We start from the raw sequence: 26,551 nt of genomic DNA on the forward strand, positions 1-26,551 counted from the left end.
AATTGAACAGCTACTTTAGTTCTCATCCAGCGCACAACAAATAGAGCGGCTGATTTAATGGTTAAGACTGCTGCTTTAAACAAGCATGTATATTTAGAGTGGTTACTACCCCCTAATAATTTAGACATTATTATTAGAGAGGAGTACTACTCTTTATCTTAGATCTTTTTTCTTTGTGTTATGTTCGATCACAAAAAAAATGGTTCATGGTTGTGCGGTTTTTTTATTTCTTACAAGGCACCCTTCGTAGTGGTCAATGGTCATATCTACCAATATCACGTTCGCGAGACTTCGTCTACGGTTCGCATTCGCCAAACCCTCTTCTCAGTTCTCATCCGGATCTTCAAGCTCTGCCACTGCTGCCACGCTGATTCTGGTATTTTACCCCTTTTATATCTTCATTTTCAACCTAAATTCATTACAGAATGATTAATTTCCGTAATTCAGTTAACTAGTTCATAGAGAATCGATTTTTTTTGTTTGTTTGTTCTGTTGGCCACTTTGATTGATGCAATTTATTGAACGCTCCACCTCTTAAGCTAAATTTACGCTGAATTCTCTTTATCATGTGCGTGTATTACTGTGTTTATTTAAGCCAAATCTGGTGACATAAGGTTTTTCAAAACTAAAAGATAATTGGGGAAAAGTGAATTATGTTTTTGGTTGTCTGGTTCCATGATAGAGTTTCTTAATTTTTTGCTAAGGTAAACTTTATTTTGCAGAATGTTTGGTAAGCCTAAAAAAAGCTGTACAAGCTAATAATTTGGTGTATAAAATTGAAAAGGTGTATAAGGTTAAGGGATAATGTGTGCTTTTGTGTATGCTTATCTTTATGCCGTAATTTTCATTGCTTTGGTTCATGTTCTAGTAGTCATTGTAGTGTTTGTCTTCATTGGGAGTATAATGTGTGTCATCATTTATGATTTGTTGTGAGCTATATAGTTTGGGAGGCCATTACAAATGGGGCTGTAAATTTCTTGATGAAGAACTGAAATGATAATTTCCAAATTGTTCACCCAATTATGAGTTGTGCCAAAATGGCTTGCATTAGATCATTAGATGCCTCTTCTCTTTTTATTTGTTTTGTGCATTATTTTTCTACAATTTCGTTGAAACAAATATGCTTTCAGATTGATTATTGCTCAGCATGTTTTGAATATACCGCTTTTATGTGATTAAATATTTACATAAACTCAAATTTATAACTTGCAGAATTAACAAGCTTAAAGGAAATGTCTGGTCCTAGGATTGCTCATGCTACCTTGAAGGGACCGAGTGTTGTGAAGGAGATAATAATCGGAATAACACTTGGATTAGCTGCTGGTAGTGTCTGGAAGATGCATCACTGGAATGAACAGAGAAAAGTCAGGGCCTTTTACGATTTACTGGAAAAAGGTGAGATTAGTGTTGTTGCAGAGGAAGAATGAAAAGTTCTTGTGTTGTGCCTATGCCTTGTGTTGTATAATCTTTTTCCCTTCTATATTCCATTGGCTCGTTGCAAATGAGCTGACTTATTGTAGATTCAAAAGAATAAATTTCATACACTGTTTTGGTACTTATGGACTATGTTTGCTTGTAGAAATTTCAGGAAGCTGTATGTTGTTTTGTGCTTGAGTTATATTTCTTGTTGCTGCACAAAATATGGATGTCTTTGCTCTTATTTTTCTTCAATGTAGACTCTGCTGACCTTTTTAAAGAGTAAATCAAATTCTCTTGAAGTATGCAGGATTTAACATCATACATTTGGTTGCATTGGAATTGTTCATGACATACAATACTGTTACAAACAGGTGTTTTCGCCTTTTTGGTTAAAGACTTAATGTCTTGTGTCATAACATGACAATCTTTTAGAGTCACTAGTAAGATGTATTCTTTCTTATCATATCCTAGAAATTAAATATACAAAACCATAAGCATAATATTAGTAGTGTAAAAGGTAAATAAAGAAATAAAATTGCTAAGCAGTGTGTAGGTGATATAAATAGGTATCTCATTTATGTACCTACCAGATAAATTGCTTAGATGAAGATACTTAGTAGATGAGTGGACTCACTAGTGTCACTGGACTTAGATATCATTAGGAATGAGTACATTAGAGAGTTATAATAACATCAACTGTAGAGATGGAAAGATCTTGTCTTGGACAATATTAACATTTTCGTAGATGAGCTATCGAGGCTCCATTTAAGAGAATGGATAAGATGGATGGGTAGTTTTGTTGCTAGAGGTAGGGGAAGAACTAAGAAAACCTTAGAGGAAATTATCAAGAAGTTTTGTATGATATTGGTTGTTGGTTTCCAAGCACAAAAAATGGAAGAAAGAGAAAAACTTGGGCTTTTTTATTGAGCTCTTCACCGTCCTAAAGTCTTAATACCACACCAAGTTTCTCTCAGTTTGACTTTAATTCTCCTTTTTCCCCTCATGCATATACTCTCCCATTATCATTACATGTTTATTATAATTTTCTCCTCCAGACCGGCAACCTTTAAATACTATCTATTTTTATTCCCTCTTTCCCCGCTGCTCTCATGCACTTTGCTGATATGTGGGTTCCTATAGGATGTCAGAATACCAAGGTATATAAACTGTAAACCAGCTTTGGTTATCTTTCTATATAAAAAGGATATCTGGCTGCTAGTAGTAGGAAATTGTTTTCTCTGTAAAAGGGTATTGCATTTATCCAAATTTTGTTTGTCCAACAACTTTGAGGGCAATATTCCATGCTAGAATTTGGATGCTGGGGTTGTCATAGTAAGGCCATTCATAAGTCTGCATTTAGTTCGATTAGTGCGGTTTAGGAGTTTGATCCTTCTGCTGTTCCATTTTTTCTGATGAGATGTAGAATTTGTACAGAAGGTTAAGTAGTTTTGAATGAAGAGCTGTGCTAAAAGATATAATAAATTATTCATGACCCTTCAAATAACTGAAGTTATATTTAAAGATGCAGCGTACATTTTCTGCATTCTCGCTTATTTTTAGCTGGGATTAGATTGCTCCAAAAGTTATTGGTCATTTAAGCCTAGTTATTTATTTTATTTTGTTGTTGCGTAGTGTGACTTTTGGAGTTAAATGAACGATAACTTTTGCATTTTGTAAGGTATTAGAGTTCGAACATGTGTTTTTTCAATCTCCCAAAAGTTGCAAAAGTAGTTTGATCCACATCCACTTAGAATAGTACATTAATGAATGGATGTGTTATAAGTTATAACTAGTACTATGCAAGGCTAGTTCTTCAATGGTAATATAATGATTGGAGTTACACGCTCCCTCGATTTTGATAGTAAAATTTTGATGAATGGTTTGGAATAAACATTGTTCTTAGTGCTTCGAATCAAGATTACGAAAACTAGACCAGATATCAAGGAAAAGTATTCTTTTAAGTGAGGAGATGTAATAGTTTAATCGCTATTAAATTTGTAACTTCTATGACGTGTAAATTTAATTATTTTGATTCAAGGGTGATTAGATCATTTACTTTCTCATTGCCAATTTTTTCAATTTAAAGGAGTTTGATACTATGTGGCGAGCTGTGATTTGGACACGTGCAAGTAACGTTTAACCACGGCGACGGGGTTGATGAAACAACTTTGACGCAGCCAGATATGTCCTATTTTTTATTGAGTTGTTGCATGCACAAGGCGGGGTTCAAACCCCCGACACTTGCTTAAGCGGACTAATGAGCAAACCACTAGACCAACCCAAATTGGTTAGAATGTTAATGTGCTGAATTTTTGACATGTTGATGGGATGGGCCAGGAGTGATATGCTATGCCAAAAAATTTATTACAATCATATTGCAATTATTCGTATGGACCACGAATACACTAGAAATATAAATAATAATCTATTACTAAACATTTTATTAACCCTATAATCATATTACAATTGAGTAGTAAAACCTTAACTTCTCAATTTATTTTAACATGTATTCGGCTACTGTCCGAATTAAATTCCATTATATTAACCCTTCCTAGCACCTCATTAAATATCTATTATAATATATATTTATTATTTTTTCAAAAAAATAACTCACTCTAGTCATTATATATTTTTTAAGTAATTACTGTTTATTTATTTATTTATTAATCTAATAATTTATTTATTTATTTTTTAGTAATAATTTATTATTTGAGTAATAATTTATTTGTTTAGTTAAAAAATTATTATTCAAATAAAAAAATAAAAAAAATATTTATTACAATAGATTTATTTGAGTAATAATTTATTATTTTTGCTGAATTATGACTCAAATAAATCTATTACAATAAAAAAAAGTCTTTTTCATTTTTTAATTTATTTGAGTAATAATCTTTTAAGAGCAATAAATTATTACTCAATGATAAATAAAAATATAAATTTATAAATGAAGGGTAACTAATTCAAAAAACATATAATGAATAATAATCGTTGTTTTTTTTTTTAAAAATACCAACTACATCTTATTATAGATATTTATTTTATATTACTTTGTGAATGGTAATTAATTCAAACGTCTATAATATATTAAAATCTTTTTGGTAAAGATAATTTTTTAATTGGGTAAAATATTAAATTAGTCTTTATGTTTGGGCGTAATTCTGTTTTGGTCCTTAAGGTTTAAAATGTTCTATTTGAATCCAAAAAAAATTCTTTAGCTTCAATATAGTCCTAATGTGAGATTAAAGTTAAATAACTAACGAAACATCGTACATAACAACAGTACAAGAACAATGTCGTTAATTTGGAGAACAAGTATAAGCTCAACAAAGTGCTTGTTTAGGAACCATTATCTTGATAAAAAAATATCTTTTTTTTATTGTTTAGGGTGTTTGGCAAATTTCTAGTAGTAAAAGTAAAAGTATTAGAAAAATAAAAAATATCTTTTTTTAAAAGATTTTTTTCTTAAAAAAAAGATATTTTTTTATGTAATAAATAAACAAAAAAATACTTTTATATCGTTATACCCAAATAGAATTAATAGATAAAAAGATCTTTGTGTATGAGATATCTAAACATAAACCTACTTTTAGGTTTTTATAACATCTTTTTAGTTCTATAGAAAATATTTTATTTAAATTGTAAGAAAAATAATAAATAAATATTTATGTATTTACATGCAGAAGACAGAATTCGAACCCACAATACTTGCTTAAGAGGACTAGTGAGCTAATCACTAGATCAACCTAACTTGATTAATACTTTAATTTTTTTTAATAATACATAGTATTCAGATTTTCCGTCTTATTTGACCATTGTTTTTGACATGGTATTTTAATTTGTGAAAATTACCAAAAAAGAAAGCAGGCTATATCACTCCTGGTCCATCAGCGTGTCAAAAGTTCAGCCCAGCAACATCTTAAATTTAATCACCTAATCACACTTAATTAACCTACTTCCTCCAACAAAAAATAGGATGTATCTGGCTCCCTAACCGTTATTTTCTCAAACCCGTTATCATAGTTAAAGATTATTTGCACGCGTCCAAATCATAACTTGCCACATAGTGTTAACTTCACATGTTGATTCTTGCGGTCAGCACCATAGACTTTCCCATATATTATACCTAATAAGATAAAAATACTATTAATGTGAAACTCCTAAGAAAAAAATATTCATTTTGTCCTTTGATAATTAACTTTGTAAGACTAGTTAGTCTCTTTATCAATGATTTTTTTTCTAAAATATGCTTATGTGGCACATTAGTTACTAATATATCCTCTATTTAATTTTTATAAGTGAAAATAATTTAAAAATTACTAATATTTCTTAGTTTTATATAATAATTTTAGTCAATATATTTGAAAAAAGTAACCAAAAAAATTAAAAAACTAATTACCTCCTAAAAGACAACGAGATTCTCATTAAATGAATTTGTCAATTCTAGTTAGCTCTTAACAGATGAATCAACAGTTTAACATGCTATTTAAACTTATTTCATTAATAAAAAGAGAAAATATTGATAGAGGGATTAATCAGTCTCACATAAATAAAGTTCAAGGGCTGGAAAGAGTATCTTGTTTTATTGAGAATTTCGTTGTCTTTCGAGATAATTGTCAAAGACTGTTTAAGATTTTTTTTTCTATATCTTATTGTGATAAATATATGCTAGTGTGGCACCCTACCTCCAATTAGGGTTGGCAAGAGCACCCGAACCTGCGGGTACCCAAACCGCTCCTACCTAATCGGGGTGGGTAATAACCTGACCTGGTGTATGGCGGGTTTTGTTCGGGACGAGGTAGGGTCGGGTTTAAGGTGAACACGCCCCGTTAGTCTAACCCTAGCAGAGAACCAAAGTTGTCATCTTTTCCACAGCCAACCCCAGTTCTAGTCGTCACTCGCCATCACAGTTCTAGTCGTCATCGCTGTGCTGTTGAGCCTGTTGCCGTCATTGTGCTGCCGAGCCTGTCGGTGTCGCTGTGCTGCCGATCTCTTTGCCAAGTCGCCGTCGCTGCGCTGCCGGGCCCGTCACCATCTCTGTGGTTCCACTATCCTCTAAACGTTGAAGCTTCTTGTGTCGCTGTCTTCCTCCTCTGTTTCTTTGTCCGTGGTAAGTTCCTCCCATCTCTCTCTCACATTATGAATGCGTGAATCTGCACTTTATTAAATGTTTGAATATGAATATGCAATTTGTGAATTTGTGCTTCAATTTTGTTTATATATGTGCAATTTATGACTCAATTTTACATGTAATCTGCATTCAATTTTGTATTTATATATGTGCTTCAATTTATATCTGAATCTGAATCTGCACTTTATTTATGTGCATATTCTTATTGCAGAATGTTGTACTTCATTTATGTGCATGTTCTTATTGCATAATGTTCATTTTTTATGTTTCATTTTAAATCATTATCAGTTTTGGGTTCTAATTGCTGATGTTGGAATGTTGCAAAAGTTTATATATGTTGATTAAAAATAAGGGTTTTGTGATTTTATTTAGTTTATATATGTGTAATGGGTCTAATTGCTATGTTGTAATGATTTGTTCATTTTTTTTAATAGGTGCTTTATATATGGTTTGCTACTTTGTTTAATTTTTTTAGTTTTTACAATTTTTTTAATATAGGTCATTTAAAATTATTTCATGACTAGTAATACTAGAGAAGACACACAAAGTAACTGTGTTGCTCTTTATTAAGTTTTTAATTGTTATCTTTTTTATTTTTAGGTTTAAATTTTGACTTTCAAATTATTAATGATGATAAAGAGTTGAAAAATGATCAAAAATTAGATTGAAGACTTATTTCTATTTAATGTTATAATTTTTTTATTATGGTGTTAAATTTGTAGAGATCAAACACTAATTTTTATTTTAATATCATATTATTGGACATGGTATGAATTTTATGTTTAGATTTTAATTTAAATATGAATTTAAATTTTTATCTTAATTTATGTATAAATATATAAATTTAAAATTGTTATTTAATTTTGATAACGACGATAGAAGTGGGACGGATATTTATAGAGACGAATTAAAATATAAGATTCTACTACTTGTAGATAGAGGTGAGATGAATAGTATAAAAATTGAAAAAAAGACATAACAAAATTGAATAGAATAAAAATATGCTCCTTATAGCCCTAATGCCAACCTTACCTCCAGTCTCTTAGGTAGAGACTGAAACTCAGTATCATGTTTATTGATTCAGAGACTGGTACTAAAATTTCTGTCTTTGTCTCCAAAATTACTTCCAAAAAGTGAGGACACAGGGACTAAAATTTTTAGAGATGGAGACTGAAACTTTAATAACATTTTATACCTAAAATACATTCATTTCAATTAATTAATTCCAATTTTATCCTTTGTGCAAATTAAATTAGAATTTTATTATTTTTTCAATTTCTGTCTCCCATTTTGCATCAAACAGAATACTGAAATTTATTTCAATCTTTGTCTCTTAGTCTTAGTCTCTCAGTCTTAATCTTTCTGTCTCCGTCTCTCCACCAAACGCTACCTTAAAGCCTTCGTAACCATACCCCCTACATCATGAATATCATTATCATCCTTTCATCCCATCTTGATTATCACGCTTACCTTTCCTTCGTACGCTACAAAAATAGAATTAAAGTTTATTTTAGATGTGAAGGATAAAATGTTTACTATATTTAATTTTTTTTAAGGGTGTGTTTGGAGTTCACGTTGGAGAAAAGAGAAGCTCGTTTGAGTATTTTGAACATTCCATCTTTATGTTTGGCAACTCTTTAAAACTCTGAATCTAGAAGTAAATTTGTTTCTAAACGTACAGCTAAAAATTCTAGCTTCTGCGTTCACGTTGGAAAAAGCTAATTACAATTGAGAAATTAAGTAAGAAAATTATTCCTCTTCTACCAATTTTATCCTTCATTTTCTTCTATAAAAATGATGTAAGTAACCATATAATTTTCATAATAGTTCTTTGTATATGTTTTTGGTTTCAATTTTTTTCATCAAAATTTTCAGATTTGTTACAATCACTGCCAAGATAAATATTTTAATTTTTTTATTACTTTATTTAATTTTATTCATATGAATTTTATTTACTTATTGTAATTTTTTTTTCATATGATATATGTTTTTAGTTATAATTATTATATTTTATGTTTGTACGAAATTTTTTTGTTCTTTTTTTTGTTTTTATTGTACTTTTTATTATTGTATTTTATTTTCGTTTTTATTATATACTAATTATAAAAATTTATAGTCCAAAATGATACTAAATTAAAGAATAGTAACAGTACTAAAATAATATACTAAACTAATATAGACCATTTTCTTTTTGTTTGACATTATAAAATGTATAGTATTCCCTTTAATATTTTTATGTATTAAAATATATTTTATCAATTTTTTATATGTCACTTTAATTTAATAAGTAAATATTAATTTTATTATAAAATAAATTAATAAGATTGATTCAAATATCTAAAGTAAAATGATAGGATAATATAAAAATTTATTTAAATTGATGTCTCTTTTAATAATTTTTTATCTAAAAATGATTTTGAGTATATATTCCAAACAATATTTATTTTATTATAATCTATTTTCATATAAAGATTGCCAAACATAAATTACGTTAACGCAAACTTACTTTTCATCAAAATCAAATCTGCAAAATCACTTTTATACAAACTCTCATTTGCACAAATTATAATCTAAACACACACTTACAAGTGCTTTATTTTATTTTGCACGTTTCCTAATTTATTCAGAACTAAAAATAGAATGAAAGAGAAACTTAGTCCTTTTCACAAAATTAATGATAACTTTTTTTTTAAATTTTTTAACACATTAAAACGATTAATAATTTGAAGAATAAATAACCATTTGTATCTATAAAAGATAAAAATGTTTACTTTTATTCATGTAAGATGCTCTCTGTGTGACAAAAATATTTTTAATGTGAAAGATATCTTGCATAAATGTAAATTTAGTTTCGATCTAGTGTGAGTACATATATCAGTAATTTTTTTTTATAAATACAAATGATCATTTATTCACCATTTGAAACTTTTTAATTAATGAAAATGTTCACGCAGTCAAACAAAAAAAAGGTTCATGATTTAATTTCAGTCACCATGTTGTCACATGTCCTAAATCTACAGCGAATCAGTAAACCCCACAAATGATAGATGAGAACAACCTAGCTAGGTTATATGCTATATGAAATAATCTCGTCGTTTATCATGCTTCAATACAAACAATTAATTAAGAGTACATGGTATCTGTTCAACTCATGCATGTAATAGAAACTTAAAAACAATTACATAAAAATATTGATATAATTCTTTATTTATATCTTGAGCATAACGGACTCGGGAATGAAACCGCCCTCATCATCAGTTATCATAGGTGCGGCACTCATCAGTCTCCGGGTTATCCTTGCAGTAATTCTCAAGCGGGTCCGATTCTTTCTTCTTGTCCCTCGCATGGCTCGCCGCCGCGCTCAGCTCCTCTACCTCATCCCAAGCCGCCGCACACTCGTTGCTTGCCGGGTTATCAGTACATGCTTCCTCGGCCTCCTTTATGCTCTTCTCTACCTTCTCCGATATCTTATCCGGGGCTGCATGAAGCGGTTGGACCGAAGATGGCCGGCCCGATCCGGTTAAACAGGGCCACCTTTGGTTGAGCCTGAATACAGGTGAGAACTTGATGGTTTGAGCCTTTTGAGGGATCTCTACTCCCTTGGCAATTACTCTAGCAGGAATTGAGAGGGTTACAGTAGAAATGGTCGCCATTTTTCCTCTGTTTTTTTTGTTCTTCTTTCTTGTTATTTGTTGAGATATTTAAGTAGTACCTATTAAGGGTTTTTGGTCGTTACAAATGAAGATGAGGTTTAATGAGCGAAATAGGGTGTAAGGGGATTAATATATAAGTGAGGATGGTGAGGATTCGTGAACACATGTTTCTTATCCAGTGTGATCTAATTGTTACCTTCCACGCCAAGTACACATGTTTCTTAGATTTTTTTTTTCATTTTCTTTTCTGATGAGAAAGATATTTTTCTTGGGAAAACAAATGATATTTCTAGATCTTTGTTTTTATGTGATATTTAATTTGTATGCAAGTTGCAACTTGAATTTGGCTATCTAATGAGAATAATGGTATATGATTACATGATCTTTTGGATAGTAAAAAGAAATCTTGATATTTCTTTGCTCTTTTATAACAGTATTTGTTTGAACGTGAAAATATCAAACTTCCATATGGGAGTTAGCTTGCCATATGGTCTAATATTTGCCGTAAAATAATGTAGACAAATTGTTAGGAAACGTAATCTCTCCCTGTCACTTATTTGTTAGTTCAATATGTGTGAAATATTGACTAAATTTGCCAAAGAATTTTGGCTTTACTGGGAAGGGATCCCAATTACTATTAGGACTACCAAAAATTAGATTATATGTTCACTATGAAATTCTTGGTCTAAAGGTAGGAGCATTCAATTGAAATAGTACCAGAACGCTTTTTTACATAATAAATTGACAAATATTATATACCAATTGGGCGATCAGAATTTGCTAATAAGTCAGCCAATGATTGTCTGTTTGGTTTTAAAAAAAATTAAAATACAAAATCTGATTTTTAATAAATTAGTTTCTATAAAAGAAACGGGTATGGCTTCATTTTGATTTAATTTGTTCTTGAAAAAAATTAGTTTTTATTTAAAATAATTTATTACAATTTTAGTTCAATTTAGTTAAATGAATGTGGTGTGATGTGTAGAATTTTGCACTGGAGAGTGATGAAGTCAATAGCTTCTAGCATTTGAAAACCCAAATAGCGATCCAATTGGTGGAGAATCGCATTTCTCAAAACAGAGCATCATGGAGAATTGGTTCTCTAGGCTAGAGATACGATTTGCTTCACCATAAAATGCAGAAAACACTGATTTCAAATAGAATTGGTACTCTAATGCTTTAGGATCATTTTCTAAGTGTCAAATTAATGTAGTACCCATGAAACCTTAGTGATGTCATAGCATCACTACCAAAGTAAGGATGAGAGTGCATTATGGAGGATTTTTTATATCATTTGAGATTAAAGAGCTAGAGCCAAACTAAGATATTCATCTTATAACGTGGTATCTTGAAGTTTTTTGTAATTCACGAATTGTTCTCTTAAGTTATAACTGAAATACTTTGGAAATCATATTATGTACTTCTTGTTCAAGGGCTAATGATTAAGGATTTAAGGAAAAAGACTGCCAACTATGTCAAGAATTGTCTATAGTGACTTGATTAGTATGATAAGTACTCTTGATGCCAAAGAAGGCCTTCCAAGATGGAAACATGATTTATGGACATGGAAGTACGGCAAAGTGTCCTAAGAAAAGGTTTTTCCTATATTAGACACAAAGCCTCATATCTTATGAAGGCTCTTAATGAGCAAGTGTATGAATGTCAAGGCCAAGTGTCTCATGAGATGAAGGTTTTCCGTCTCCATTATGGGGCTTTACACCTATTATTTTTTATGATGATTAAGATGATACCATGAGCCTAAGTATGATGATGATTATGCTAACTCTAATAATTTAACAAGGATGTACGCTCTTTTTGTCAATGAAGAGTATTTCTTGTACTGTGTGGTGGAATGATACTCAATTCGATTTTGAATTCGATTCTGAAACTTTAGAGGCTCGTGGACTTAATTACAAATCGGCTTATGCCGCTCGCCAGGCAACTTGGATGCCGGTGGCTGAGTAGCATGACTTGGCAAGGATGGTACCTATCAGTTATGGTGATTCATTCCATGACATACATACGCTTGGTATCTGTTTGTGATTGTCTAAGGTGTGCCTTTGAAATTGAATGATGGATGATTTCAAGTTTATGTTTATTTCTCTCAAGTTCAGTATGCAAGTTCAAAGTGTGAGAAACTAAGGAGTAATTAGAAAAGTTGAGTCTAGAATTGAGTCCTTAATCGATTTGAAGATTTCAGAATGGCCTGGAGAATGAAGGATTGAATCTATGACCTTCTTGTTGTATTTTGTAGCACCCTACGACACAGAGCTTTATGCATAGGACATAAATTAGAGGTAGCGAGATGATACGACCTCTAAAATAAAAATACGTAAATAATATAGTTTAAAGAAATTGTAATTAGGAACCTTAAAAAAAGAAGTTGAATAAAACACCAAACAGAAAAGCGCATTGCTCACGATCATATCAACGCAGAAAGATAGATAAGATTGAACGGAAAATGATAATATACAAATAAGATTGGAGTTCCAAAGATATAATTAATAAGCTCCAGGCTCGACCTGCGAAGCAAAGGCCGACCAGAGTATAGATATACATATATGTAACCCAAAATAAACTCAAATTGTAAAATAAACACCTGTTTCTCCCTATCAACCTTTAGGAGGGACAAAATATAATATATACAAAGTGGAGAATGTATTTACATATATAAACATAAACAGAATACAAACACCGAATCCCAAGATAGTTCTTTACTTTCAAGAGTCTCTAGAATGCTTAGTACGGTGCCTCCAATTTTAGAACTCCGACACTCAAATTTAAACTTAATGAAATATACTAAACCATAGATTAAGGTGATTGTCTAAGCTATTTAGGTCCTAAATCCATCTTTAACCCGACACCCCTCCTTCTGTCTCCTTCTAACCTTCGAATTCACCGGGTGGAACAACCCTCCTCACGCCTCCACCACACGAGAGATCTCTCAGTTGCACACACAAACAAAGCATACAAGGAAAGCACAATTATCGATAGCAAGTACAGAATATAGGATAAGTAGCAGTTAATTACAGATAAGCAATTAGGCAAATCAATACAAATGCACATGATGCATGTCTGCCCTATGACTAATGATATCATCTGTTGGTTATATAGCCAAACTCGACATGTCTTGGTAGCTAACCTTGGATAGAAACACCAATTGCGGAGCAAGTGGGTCTGAGGCACAACCCCCTTACTACTACTAGCTTAACCCAGAGCAAGTGGAATAAACCACTAATGCTGCTACTACCCAAGCGGGTGTTTAAAGACTCAACTTGGAGCAAGTGGAATAATCCACTACTGCTGCTATTAACTAGGTATCACAATCACTGACTTGAAGCAAGCGCGATGAACCACAATCCTTGCTACTGCTCTGGTACCTCAATCATTGACCCAGAGCAAGCAGGACGAACCACAATCCTTGCTACTGCCCAGGTATCTTATCCAAAAATTCATTTTCAACATCATTTCAATTCATCATTCATACATTCATAACATTTCTACACTTCCTCAGACAATACAAATTAACTCAATCACTAATTATATTTCATCAATACTTCATTATTCTCAATTAATCAACATCATTTTAGTTCTCATTCACATCATAATCAGCATATCCACACTTTCCTAATTAGAACTTCATCCTCTGTAACCCCATTCTCTGCCACTTGACATCCCTTATAGGTTCACTCTTTTATCTAGGTTTAAAAACTAGGTATTGGATCATAGAGGGTAGTTACAGAGGTTTGGAAAGTTAGAGGATTGGATACACTTGGAAGAAAATCACATTTCTTCCAAATAAGGGTTCTGTGTACGCAAAACTATGTATGCGTATACGGGAGTGTGAAAAATGGCATCTCGCATGACCCCTGGTCTGTGTACGCAAGTCATGAAAACAACAATACTTCTTCATGTTGCGTGCAAGTTCTTGTGTACACAAGCTTCAAAACTGGTATTTTCGCGTACGTAGACCTTGCTCCATGTACGCGGGACGCCTGTGCAATGCCAAATACCTGCGTTGCATGCAGGTTCTTGCGTTCGCAAGCCTCCCTTTTTCATCAAAATGGCTAAGTTGCAGAAAAATCAGATTTTTGCACCAAAATTCAAACGCGCATAACTTTTTCACTTTAAATGATTTTTCATCCGTTATTCAAACGACATAAACTTTACGGACCGAATTTTTATTTGAAACAAGTTTGACAAAATTTAAGGGTCCGAAAGTCGAGTTATGACTCACCGAAGTTGGTCAAATATCAAGTTTTTGGCAAAAACACCACAACCCTTATGCTTTCTAAACTCTAAATCCTATAGCATAAGTTTATAACAAAAAAACCACACAATCATAATTCAACTGTTTTCCAATCATTTCTCATCATCCATACCTATAATCTCATCAATATACTCAACAATTTACTCAACAATTTTCAATCCAAATTACAAACATTGTTCATCAATTTCATCATCATAAGTTACTATCATCATCAACCACCACAATCATCAACAATTCTCATCAACCCTCATCATTATCAATATTCAACACACCCTTATCAAAAACTCAACAATTTACAGAAAACTTACTAAAACATTAGCACTTTCATTTAATTCAACTTAACCTATGGTCAACTAGCCTAAGTTTTCATGCAACATTATATATTATTTACGAGAAACCAAAGCCATATCTTGGCTAATTCCTCCCTAAGCCAAAAACACTCCAAAGTCTCTTTTCTGCAAGCCTCAACATCTCCGGACCAACTCAACAAGCTTCAACTTGCCACAACTTTGTTCCAATTCATCAATATGATTTCAATTTCACATAAGTTCAATCTAACACCATACAATTTCATATGTGGCCATAATTTAAATTTCTAATCCTCATAAAAATCAAATATTACAAGGGTTAGGGTTTTCTTACTATTACCCATGGGTCAAATGGACAATACTCAGTGATTATCCGCTGCTAGAGTTCACCTAAACCATCAAAATCATTCAATCTTTCAATACCCAAAACCCCAAATTTTCGAAAATGAAATGAGAAGAGTTGGGTGAGAAAACTCAAGTTTCTTATCAAATTGTTTAGTGGGTTTTGCAAAGGATTCTTAGACGAACGCGTAGTCGCTGACGACTCGTCAATTGGATTTTCGAATTGAAAGATATGGAAATTTGAAGTTTGAGAAACTATAAAGTTAGGGTTCTTGAGTTTTCCCCCTTTCATTCAACGTTTTTCATTTTACGAGGGAAGGAAAAGCTGATTTGGCCTTATATATAGTGGGCCTTGGGACCGGTTTCAGCTCGATCCAACCGGTTCGACCCGTTAGTCTAATTTTGGGTTAAAATCTTTAAAATTAGTGTCAAAATTCATATTTTACTTTTTTTATCTTTTTAAATTATCAAATTTAATTTTCTAATTTTTTTAAATAATAACTAATTTATTGATTAATTATTCACTAATTACTCGGGGTTTGCATATTTCTTTTGTTTTTTTTTCTGACTAAAATGGTGAACTTAGTTGCTAAAGTGTCTGTCAAATAGGAATTTATGAGACAATTTTATTTCGTCTCTTTTCAATGCTTTTAGGAACAGAAAAACTTTTACTTCGTGAATAACTATGACTTCTGAGATAAAGATAATTCAGGAGACATTTTTATTTTGTCTCTACACGAAAGAAAACAGAAGAAGAGTAGAGAAGATAAATTCACACAACCATGTATCTTGATTCAGCCACTATGTGCAATGTGATCTACATCCAGTCTCCTCCACAATAATGGTGAAATTTTTACCATCTTTCAAAGATTACAAACACCAATTTTCATAGGATTCAACCAAATCCTATTTGGGACAAACCCAACTTTTACCCAAGCCAAATTTGATTAGGTTCACTCCTGCAATTTTCAACCACTAAGTGCTCACTCAACTTAGCAAGAAAATCCCCTTAGGATCATGAATACAAAACAAAAAAACTTACAAAGGATATTTGAAATAAACACTTGGTTTTTCTCCAAGTCTAACTCTCTTTACCTTTTCTCTCAATGGCTTTTTCTTAATTCCTCATATTAATGCCTTTTTCTATTGAAACAAAGAAAGATAAAATTGAGAAATCTGAATATTCAATAGAGAACCATGAAGGAGAAGAAAGTATAGCTTTGTAAGCTATGAAAATCCAAACTTTGTGCTCTCACTCCTTGAATCAATCTCTGGTTGTTCACTTCTTTAATGGAGGAGTAAAGCTTCCAAAGCTTGAAACTCGGCTTCATCAACTTTGACATTTTCTTCTTCCCCAAATATCAGCAGCAGTAGCGGCATAGAAGAGATAGGCTAGTAGCAATGACTAAACTTTATATTCATCCATACTCACCATCTTCTCTTTCATTCTTTTTCAAATTGCTTCAAGGATCTTAACCATTCATTTGTACTTTGGCTCCAAGTTTCTTTCTTGACCTTTGATTTGTAGCAGAGCTCCATAATCTTCAATTTACCAGTTCGGTGCATATAGAGGGAAGGCTTCTTCAACAATATTTATGAAGCACAAAGATGGAAAGACTTCTCTGATGTAGCCTTCGAATATGATCTTTGCTTAGAGCCCTAGCTAATTGACTTTCTTCTTTTTGTTTGATTTTGGTAACCCACTTTTTCATCTTTGATTTGAACCCTAAGCAGAGTTTCTTTTTTTGTTTTACTTTTTGGAATTCTTCACATGGGTGAAAGAGAGAAGAGAGAGAACTGATTCGGTTACTTTATGTTTTGGTTCATATGGAAGTGAATCTTCCTTCTCTTGATGGTAACTATTTTGATGGGCCGTGAATGAATTGAAAGAACATGGGCTTGACTCATCAATTTAGCCTTAAGCTTATTTTTTATTTTAATGAAAAAGTGTTAAATTGATTGGAGATAAGAAACTCTTTCTTTGGATCATGAGTGATGAGATGAGTGCTTATGGGCCTGAAACTTGTTATTGGGCTTTTGTGCTTTTTATTAATTTCTGCACAATTAACAAAATAAGTCACTCATATAATTGGACTTTTAACACCATAATAATGTTAATATTCCTCTTGATGACAAACATTATAAAATTATTTATAAACAAAAGAAATAAGAAGAGTTTTATTGAACTTTCCTTTAATGATTCAATCTTTAAAATGAGCTCTCTTTTTCTTTTATTTACTTTGCTCCCTCTGAATGTTAGCATTTTCTCAACATGTGATCAATAAAATTTATACAAAAACGGCTAAATATTAACCATTCAAATATTCTTATCAAATGATCCAGCCTGGTGGCTTATATTTAAAGAATTTTAAGCTTTCAATCTTGAAAACACTATTAACCATCAAAATTTTAAATCAGAGCTACAAACAAATTAAAATAGCCACAATAAAATATTTTTCAAAAAAACAAAACACATTTACATCAATCAAATTATTCCAAAGATTTATAGCTACCTCATTTCAGTTTTCATTGAACATTAGTACTATTAAAAATACCACAATCTGTCAATTCATAAGTCATATCAAAACAGTGCTACAATTCACAATTCATTTTCACACTCACTCTCCTTTTTATCATTAAAGAGAGGTAGTATTACCTGCATAAAAAATTTTGTTAGGCTAAAGTAGCAATTCAATCAAATCAAAGTTAAGTATCAAACTATTACAGTCATCCAGAAAATTAAAAGTATTCAAAGACCACAATTTAAACAGCATAAAACAGTGTTTTGAAAATCAACAGCATCAATAAGGAGCTAAACATCAGATCCCTTCATCCTTGGTTCCTAGAATGTCTTCTTCTTCACACTCAGACATCATTTGATCATTGATGAGCGGATAATTTATACGCTTTTTGGCATTTTTTTTAGTATGTTTTTAGTATAATCTAGTTAGTTTTTAGTATATTTTTAGTAGTTTTTAGTTAAAATTCACTTTTCTGGACTTTACTATGAGTTTGTGTGTTTTTCTGTGATTTCAGGTATTTTCTGACTGAAATTGAGGGTTCTGAGCAAAAATCTGATTCAGAGACTGAAAAGGACTGCAGATGCTGTTGGATTCTGACCTCATGACACTTTACACGTTTCTCATTGTATCTTCTACGGCATGAGTCTCTAAACCCCATGGTTGGGGGTGAGGAGCTCTGCTGCATCTTGATGGATTAATGCAATTACTACTGTTTTTCATTCAATCATGCTTGCTTCCATTCTAAGATATCACTTGTTCTTAAATCGGATGAATGTGATGATCCGTGACAATCATCATCATTCTCAACTATGAACCGGCCTGAATGAGAACCGACAGATGGATAGCCGTGCCGTGACAAGGTGCGTTGAACATTTTCACTGAGAGGATGGGAGGTAGCCATTGACAACGGTGAAACCCTTGCATACAGCTTGCCATGGAAGGAGCCTTGCGTGTTTGAAGAAGAAGACAGTAGGAAAGCAGAGATTCAGAAGATGGAGCATCTCCAAAACCTCAACCTATTCTCCATCACTGCAAAACAAGTACTTATTTCATGTTCTTTTACTGTTCACAATCAATCCTGATAATTTCTGATATCCTGACTAAGATTTACAAGATAACCATAGCTTGCTTCAAGCCGACAATCTCCGTAGGATCGACCTGGTTAGTTGTGCGGGGTTGCAAAAGTGTGATTGCAATTTCGTGCACCAATCATCTTCCAACGATTCAAGGTACTTTAGAAGTACTTCTACTCTAATTTGAGACTTTCTCAATGAATTTTTACTTTGAATTGCAAGTCTTCTAGTTTGTTGGCTAGAATTGATCATGTGCTTGGTAAGGTTTACAAATTCTTACAATACATCTTTGACAATACCAATAACCAGGTACTTGTTGGAAGTTGATGTACCAGTCGTTGACGGAGGATGATACTTTCATCTTCTTCTTCTTCCATAATAGTATCCTTGGCAGCCTTAGTCCCTTTTTCCCTTTGTCTGTTTGACTACATCAATGCCTTTAAGAGATAAAATTCTATTATCTTAGGTTTCACTGTTCAAATCAACACCAAAGTGCTCAAAGAAACAAGTTAAAAATATGTCATATGGTAGTGGAATATTTTTATTACTTTTGATGCAATTATACATATGACACATAATAAGATATGCAAAAGAGATTTCAGCTTTGTTAAGAATGGCATAGAGAAATAAGGTGTCATAAAGAGTAACTCGTTGATAGGAACTACTCTGAGATAAGAGAATGTGAGTAATGATGCGGTGTAACTAGGCTCTGACAGGACCTAGGGCTCGGTGGTTAAGAGTAACACTATCCATGAGAAAAATATTCTCACAAATGTTGGCCAAAACATCCTTGTGTAACACTCCTAGATCATTATCCCACTTTCCAATGATATAGATATTGACGCCAACATCATAGTAGTCTAGGGTGTCACTGATGGATTCTTTGTTTAAATGAATTTCATGGCCTTTAACATAAGAGTGAACAGATTCCTCATGATAGTACATATTGGCATAAAGTTTCCTAACTAAATCAGGGTAAACTGGTTTTCTGATTTCAAAAAGTTTTTCCCAGTCTAAGTAAACAATATTTTTAACAAAATTTATCCCCTTTTTGGCCAGTGCACTTAACTCAACCACATATGTTGAATACAAAGGTCTTTTAGAAATAATATCTCTATGAAATTCAAAGTTCATACTAGATGAGAAACAAAAATGATCAAAATGAGAGTGAGAATGGTTACCGAAGTGAGATTTAAAATCAACAGGATCAAGGTTCATTGGTTCTTTCACTGAGTTAAGAAAGGGTCTACGATTACCTTTGGGTATGACTCGAAGGTGTAGACTGTCCTTGAGGATGAGATGAAGAACGTGGAGGTGGAGATGTTGGAGGTTCTTTTTTAGTCATAGGTCTCTTCTCCTTTGCTGTGTTTGCCCTAGATGTTCCAACCTCTGGTGGCGCTGTGTATGAACGTCGAGAAGAGGTTTTGGTCTGTGCCATCGGTTCAGGAACATTGAGCTTGCCCTTTGGGAGAAGGATTTCGTGGAGCACAATAGTACCGGTGCATCTTTATGTAGCAACATTCTTTCTCATCTTTATGAGAGCATAATGACTGCAGTTTTTGAGACTTAATGGAGGTTGGAGGAGAAGACGAATGGTTTACAAAGTGTAACTGTTTCAAATTCTTTTTGAGAACACATAATGATATTTAAATAAAATTAAAAGGTATTTCAAAGAAAATCGATTTTGAAAGCATATGCAAGCAAGCAATTTGAAAAGACAAGTCAAGTATAAAATTTAAAAATCAGAATTTGATTTGACTTGATGAGAATCCCTAAAATAAATAATTTTTGAATTTATGATCAAAACAAACAATGAGGCCTACGTCATAGAGTAAAATTTCTTCCTTTTGGGCCCAATGGTGGTTTTAAGGAAACACAATGGACCACCAAAGATTTATTTTTTACTTATATTAATTATTTGTACCAACACTCAGTCTGATATTCAGGGAACCTAGAGAGAGTCATCATTTTTCCATTTTTATCTCCCATCAACTTAAGAGACAAAGACACACAGAGAGCTACATCATCAAGTTAATTCAGGAATTCAGTACTAACAATATCCAGGGCAGTTCTCAACTTGCAAAATTTGTCTTCAGACAACGGTTTTCTAAATAAATCAACAAGTTGATCTTCAAATTTCACAAATTGTATATCAATCATTCTTTTTTGCACATGATCTTTAATAGAGTGAAATCTCACTTCAATGCTTGGTTATTGAGTGCAGAATAGGATTTTTCGAAATGTTTATTGCACTCATGTTGTCACATAATAAAGGGATACTATTGACTTGCAATTGGTAATTTACAAGTTGCATTTTAAGCCATAACAATTGTGAACAATAAGAAGAAGCGGCTATGTATTCAGCCTCGACTATGGATTGGACGACAGTAGCCTGTTTCTTGCTTAACCACACTTTAGTGACTGCCCAAGAAAGTAACAAATCCCTGAAGTGCTTCTTCTATCAACTCGGTCACCGACAAAATCTGCATCACAATGCCCTACTATACAAAACTCATCAGATTTAGGATACTAAAGGCCAAAATCAGAAGTGCCATTAACATATCAATGATTCTTTTAACGGCTGAAAGATGGGATTCTTTTGGAAGTGATTGAAATCTCGAGCAAACTCCAACACTTTGAATAATATCCAATCTACAGGATGTTAGATATATAAGAAATCCGATCGTTTCTCTATACCTTGTCTCGTCCACATCTTTGCAATTTTCATCCTTTTCAAGTTTAGAGTTTGGATGCATTGGTATATTGATTGGTTTGGAATTTTCTAAACTAAATTTTTTTACCAATTGTTTGGCATATTTACCTTGGTATACAAAAATTTCACTGGAAGTTTGTTTGATTTGGAGTCCTAGGAAGAATATGAGTTCTCCCATCATACTTATATCAATCTCACTAGTCATTAACTTCCCAAAATCAGCACACAAGGCTTCATTAGCCGATCCAAACACAATATCATCCACATAAACTTGAACAAGAATAAAATTATCATTAAATTTATTAATAGAAAGAGTTATATCTATGGTACCCCTTTAAAAATCATTTTTCAATAAAAAAGAGTTAAGTCTTTTATACCAAGCTTTAGAAGCTTGTTTTAAACCATAAAGAGCTTTTGAGAGTTTAAAAATATGGTTTGGAAATTCTTTATTCTCAAAATTGGGAGGTTGTACCACGTATACCTCTTTATCAATAATACCATTCAATAATGCACATTTGATATCCATTTGAAAAAGTTTGAACCCTTTGTGAGCTGCATAAGCAAGTAATAATCTTATCGCTTCTGTTCTTACAACAGGAGCAAAAGATTCATTGAAGTCAATGCCCTCTTTTTGATCATATGCTTGAGTCGCTAGTCTTGCCTTGTTTCTTGCAATGCTATCATCCTCGTCCAATTTGTTTTGAAAGATCCATTTGGTACCCATCAATTTCTTCCCATTTGAGTTTGGCACCAATGTCCAAACTTCATTTTTCTCAAATTAGATAAGTTCTTCTTCCATTGTCTTCACCTATGATGGATCATTAAGAGCTTTCCTCACATTTTGACGTTCAATTCAAGAGATGAGAGTAAGATCATTTTGTTCCATTCTTCCTCTATTTGATGATCTTGTGGTAACTCCTTGAGATGGATCTCCAATTATAAACTCTTGTGCATAGTTTTTCAAGAATTTCCATTCTTTAGGCTTGGATGATGCAAGAGCAAATCTGGTATGGTTTAGCTCTGTACTGTTAAGATTCCTAGAATTCTCTGCTGTAGTAAAAGACAAAATAGATTTGTCTCCTACGATATGTTCTGCAGAATTTTGAGCAACAATTTCCAATGAGGGTTCTGATTTGTCTTCACCTTGTGTTCCACTTGAGTTTTGTTCAGTTTCATTTCCTACATCATTCTCTTCAATAACACTTGAAATAGAGTTAGATTCACAAAAGATAACATGCATGGTCTCTTTAATAATTCTATGTTCTTTGAGGCAAACTCTATAGGCTTTACTAGTGGTTGAGTATCCTACAAAGATACATTCATAAGACTTTAGATCAAATTTACCAAGATTGTCTTTTGTGTTTAAAACAAAGGATTTACATCCAAAGACATGAAAGTATTTAAGCTTAGGAGAAGTTCTTTTCCATAGCTCATATGGAGTTTTTTTTAAATCTTTCGAATAATGGTTCTATTTAGAATATAGCATGCTGTGTTTACAGTTTCAGCCCATAAAAATATGAGTACATCACATTCATGACTTTTGCCCTTTCTTAAAGACTTCTATTTTTTTTTTACACGCCATTTTATTGAGTTGTTCTAGGATAAGAGAAATTATGTAATATACCAAACTCATTACAAAAAGATTCAAAATCTTGGTATTCAAATTTTTTTCATGATCACTTTTAATAGAAGCATTTTCAAATCTTTCTCATTTGGAATCTTTTTACACAAAATAATGAAAGATGAAAAAACATCATTTTTGTGAGCTAAGAAAAGAATCTATCTAAATCTTGTATAATTATCAACTACTACTAAGCCATAGCGTTTACCACCTAGGCTTTGAGAGAGATAGAGAGAGTGTGGGAGACGAGACGATGTGAGAGAAATAGTGTGTGTGTAGTTCGAAATGGGGGGAACAGGGTTTGTAGTTCAAATTTAGGGCATGTTTACCGTCAGATTTGTCGGCGGATAAATCTGACAGTAAAGTTTCACGGGTGCTCTAAAACACAACATTTTGCTAACCAAGGTTTCCGTCAAATAAATCCAATGGAAAATGACGCACTAACTTTTTGTTTCTCCCTCCACTTATTACCGATAGAATTTATCGTCGAAAAAAATCTGCTTGTAACTTTTTTATCTGGCGAATTAAATATCAAATTCGCTGGTAAATTCGTCGCTAATATTTAATGCTAAATGTAACGATAAATCTGACCGTATTTAGTATTTTTCTTGTAGTGTTTTCACTGGATCACTTGAGTTAAAGAAAGAGCCATCATTGTAGGTATTTGCATTCAGAATTTTGGTGGTAATAATAGATTTTGTTCTAAAATGGGTAGTCAATTCACGTAGGTTATAGCAAAGATTAATCCTTTGAAATTAATCAACCTGTAGCAGGAAACTATTACCTAGTAAGGCTTTCACTCCATTTATTTTTCATGTTGGTGATGATTAGTATTTGGTTGTTCTAAAAATATTTCATCTTTATTTTGTGTCTCCTTTTGCAGATTAATTTAGGAATTTATATTAAGGATAGAAAGTCTAAATTCTTAGTCTTAGTTGATCGTGTGACTGGTGGTGCGAGCATCAGAGATGGTGAGGTGAAACTAATTGATTCAATGAAAAATGAATGTCCATGTTAAGACATATATATGTTTGACTAAAATGCAGATAATTTTAAATTGTAACATGATTATCATATCAGGTAAGAGGAAACAATTACATGGGCATCCACAAACTAGGTGGTTCTCACTGGCGCCGTTCAACTGGTCAAGAAATTTACTGACAACTCGTATTGACTTTTACACATGAGGTATGCCTTCATACAATGGCATGATTTACTCAAATATGTTATGCTATCTTTCATTTTCCAATTTACCATATAACATATATTGAATGTTAAATAATTGATCATAACATAGAAAATTGAAAGTCCTCATATTTGAACAAAGGAACCTTGATGGACCCAAATTACAGCTTGCCTCCCAATGTTGCTTTGATAACTCTTGAGGTGCACTTAGCTACAGTAGCTTTCTGCGCTTGCATTGCACCCGTGCATGCGCAACTTATACGCATGCTCTCTTACTCAATGCATTTTGTAGGAATTGGATTATGGTAGTGTGCTTCTTCGTTTGACATATCTATATGAGGTTGATGGTAATCAGTGGTTAAGAGAATGGGGTTGAATCTTAGCCCCTTTTTTCTTAGTAACACTTGCTGTCTTTTAGAATGCTTTGAGATGTTTTTGCTTTTTGTCTTATACCTAGTCAAGAGATATTTTCTTTTTGTCTCCTAACCAGGCAAGAGATATTTTTAAGTTTTGTCTCCTATACAGCAGAAACAAAAATGGAGTAGAGGAAAGATAGAATCACACCAAGAAGTATCCTGGTTCAGTTGCTAAAGTGCAATGCAGCCTACATCCAGTCTCTATCACAATAATGATGGAATTTCACTATAATCTTGCAGTTTACAGACACCAATTCTCCATATGAACTACCTTTCCTATCTGGGACAAGTCAAGAATTAATCCCCAATCCCGAACTTAACTTGGTCACCTACCAAGTTTTCAACTACTAAGTGCTAACCCAAATTGCAAGGAAATTTCCACAGATTCATGATACACAACACAAATGTACAAAGGACATCTAGGACATCTATGACTTTTTCTTTAATTTTGTACGCTTTGCCTTTTTCCGCTCACTGGCCTTTCCTTACAAACCTCACACTGTTTGCCTTTTTCACCATGAGACTCAAGACAGACAAAACTTAAAGAAAATACAAAATAGGAAACATTGAAGGAGAAGAACTTATGTTAGCTTGGGTAGCTATGAGAACTCTGTGCTTTTTTCTCCTTATCTCAAGCCTTGGCTGTTCACCCTTATTATAGATGGGAAAGCCTCCAAGGTTGAAACGATCCAGCCGAGCCAACTTCTTCTTCAATCACCAAACCGGTTCGGACAAAGAGAGAAGAGAGGGAATTGAAAGCTAAACCCAACATGCAATTACCTCTCCCTCTCATTCCTTTTCACCAAGCTTCATTAATTCGGGCCTTCCATCTTGATTTGCTCCCCAAGAAGGATTCCTAATCCTTGATGAGTCCTTGATGCTTAACATCTGCTCCACTTCTGCTTCTTCCTTTACGTAGCTACAGTAGCTACCTTCTGTGATGGTTGATTAAAAGTAGAGACGAGCCATACCCAAGGGATTTTCTTCTCTGACCGAATTGGATCTTCTACCATTTTTAGGCATGGTGATCCTGAGACTTTTTCACCACATCTTACCATAAGTGGCAAAGATCTTATCCACTCCATACTGTAGATCTTTCTTTTGCAAGGGCCATCATCACCTTGGCCTCTTGCTTGTTCATAGCCTATGTTTGACTTTTTCTGATAGCTTGCATCTTCTTCTTTCCTGACAGATGAAATGACAGAAAGCTAGAGAGAGAAGAGAGAGAAGAGAAAAAAACTTTCAATAGAAATAAAGAATAATTAAACCAAATTAAATAAATTTGAAATCCATCACTCATTGAGAAAGGCATCCGTGGAAGGCATGCTTTTAATTCAATTAACATTTGGATTCCACCAAGGTAAATGGGTGACCGAAACATCATGCTCCATTTCTCTTTTCTTTTGATTTCGGACCAACCACATTGTTGGGCTTCAAATTGGTTTTTCTAGCCTAATCAACACAAGAATAATTCAGCCACACTGTTTAGAACATTTTTATACCAAAAGCTGAATATTTTTGTCAACATTTTGGGCTTTTTGTTGCTAATACCCAATGATCAAAATCTGCACATAAAAATAGAAATTATTAAGCAAATAATTTGAAGCTAAAATCAAATTAATAATTTCTAACAATAATTTTTAACAATGTTTGATCATTATATTAATTTGGAGTTTTGCAAACTCATCAATCTCCCCCTTAATGACAAACATTATTAAAAGTTGAATTGAAAAAGGGTAAGGTTTAAGAGTACTCCCTTTGAAGGTTTGGCCTCCCCCTTTCTGTCTGTTACATAGCTCCCCCTTAATATGTGTCATTTTATTAAAGGAAGCATTACCTGTAACATTTAAAACCAAGCTTAAAGCCACAATGTATTCAACATATGGAATATTAAAACATGT

General features: G+C 32.8%; 2 protein-coding genes across 2 annotated transcripts; one reads left to right on the plus strand and one right to left on the minus strand.

Moving 5' to 3' along the window:
* The first annotated feature begins 203 nt into the window (after positions 1–203).
* On the plus strand, positions 204–1,559 carry LOC107464985 (cytochrome c oxidase subunit 5C-2). Its single transcript, XM_016083952.3, has 2 exons — positions 204–376; positions 1,213–1,559. The coding sequence occupies exon 2, from the start codon at positions 1,233–1,235 to the stop codon at positions 1,425–1,427; it is 195 nt and encodes a 64-aa protein (XP_015939438.3). The 5' UTR covers positions 204–376; positions 1,213–1,232; the 3' UTR covers positions 1,428–1,559.
* Positions 1,560–9,610: 8,051 nt separating this feature from the next.
* On the minus strand, positions 9,611–10,308 carry LOC107464978 (calvin cycle protein CP12-1, chloroplastic). Its single transcript, XM_016083944.3, has one exon. The coding sequence runs from the start codon at positions 10,198–10,200 to the stop codon at positions 9,802–9,804; it is 399 nt and encodes a 132-aa protein (XP_015939430.1). The 5' UTR covers positions 10,201–10,308; the 3' UTR covers positions 9,611–9,801.
* Positions 10,309–26,551: the final 16,243 nt, after the last annotated feature.

The sequence above is a fragment of the Arachis duranensis genome, chromosome 9 (genome assembly GCF_000817695.3).
Source record: "Arachis duranensis cultivar V14167 chromosome 9, aradu.V14167.gnm2.J7QH, whole genome shotgun sequence".
In the NCBI taxonomy this organism is placed as follows: Eukaryota; Viridiplantae; Streptophyta; class Magnoliopsida; order Fabales; family Fabaceae; genus Arachis; species Arachis duranensis.

Coding starts and splice junctions, on each gene's coding strand:
- LOC107464985 (XM_016083952.3), top strand. CDS start 1,233: ATGTCTGGTCCTAGGATTGCTCATGCTACCTTGAAGGGACCGAGTGTT.
- LOC107464978 (XM_016083944.3), bottom strand. CDS start 10,200: ATGGCGACCATTTCTACTGTAACCCTCTCAATTCCTGCTAGAGTAATT.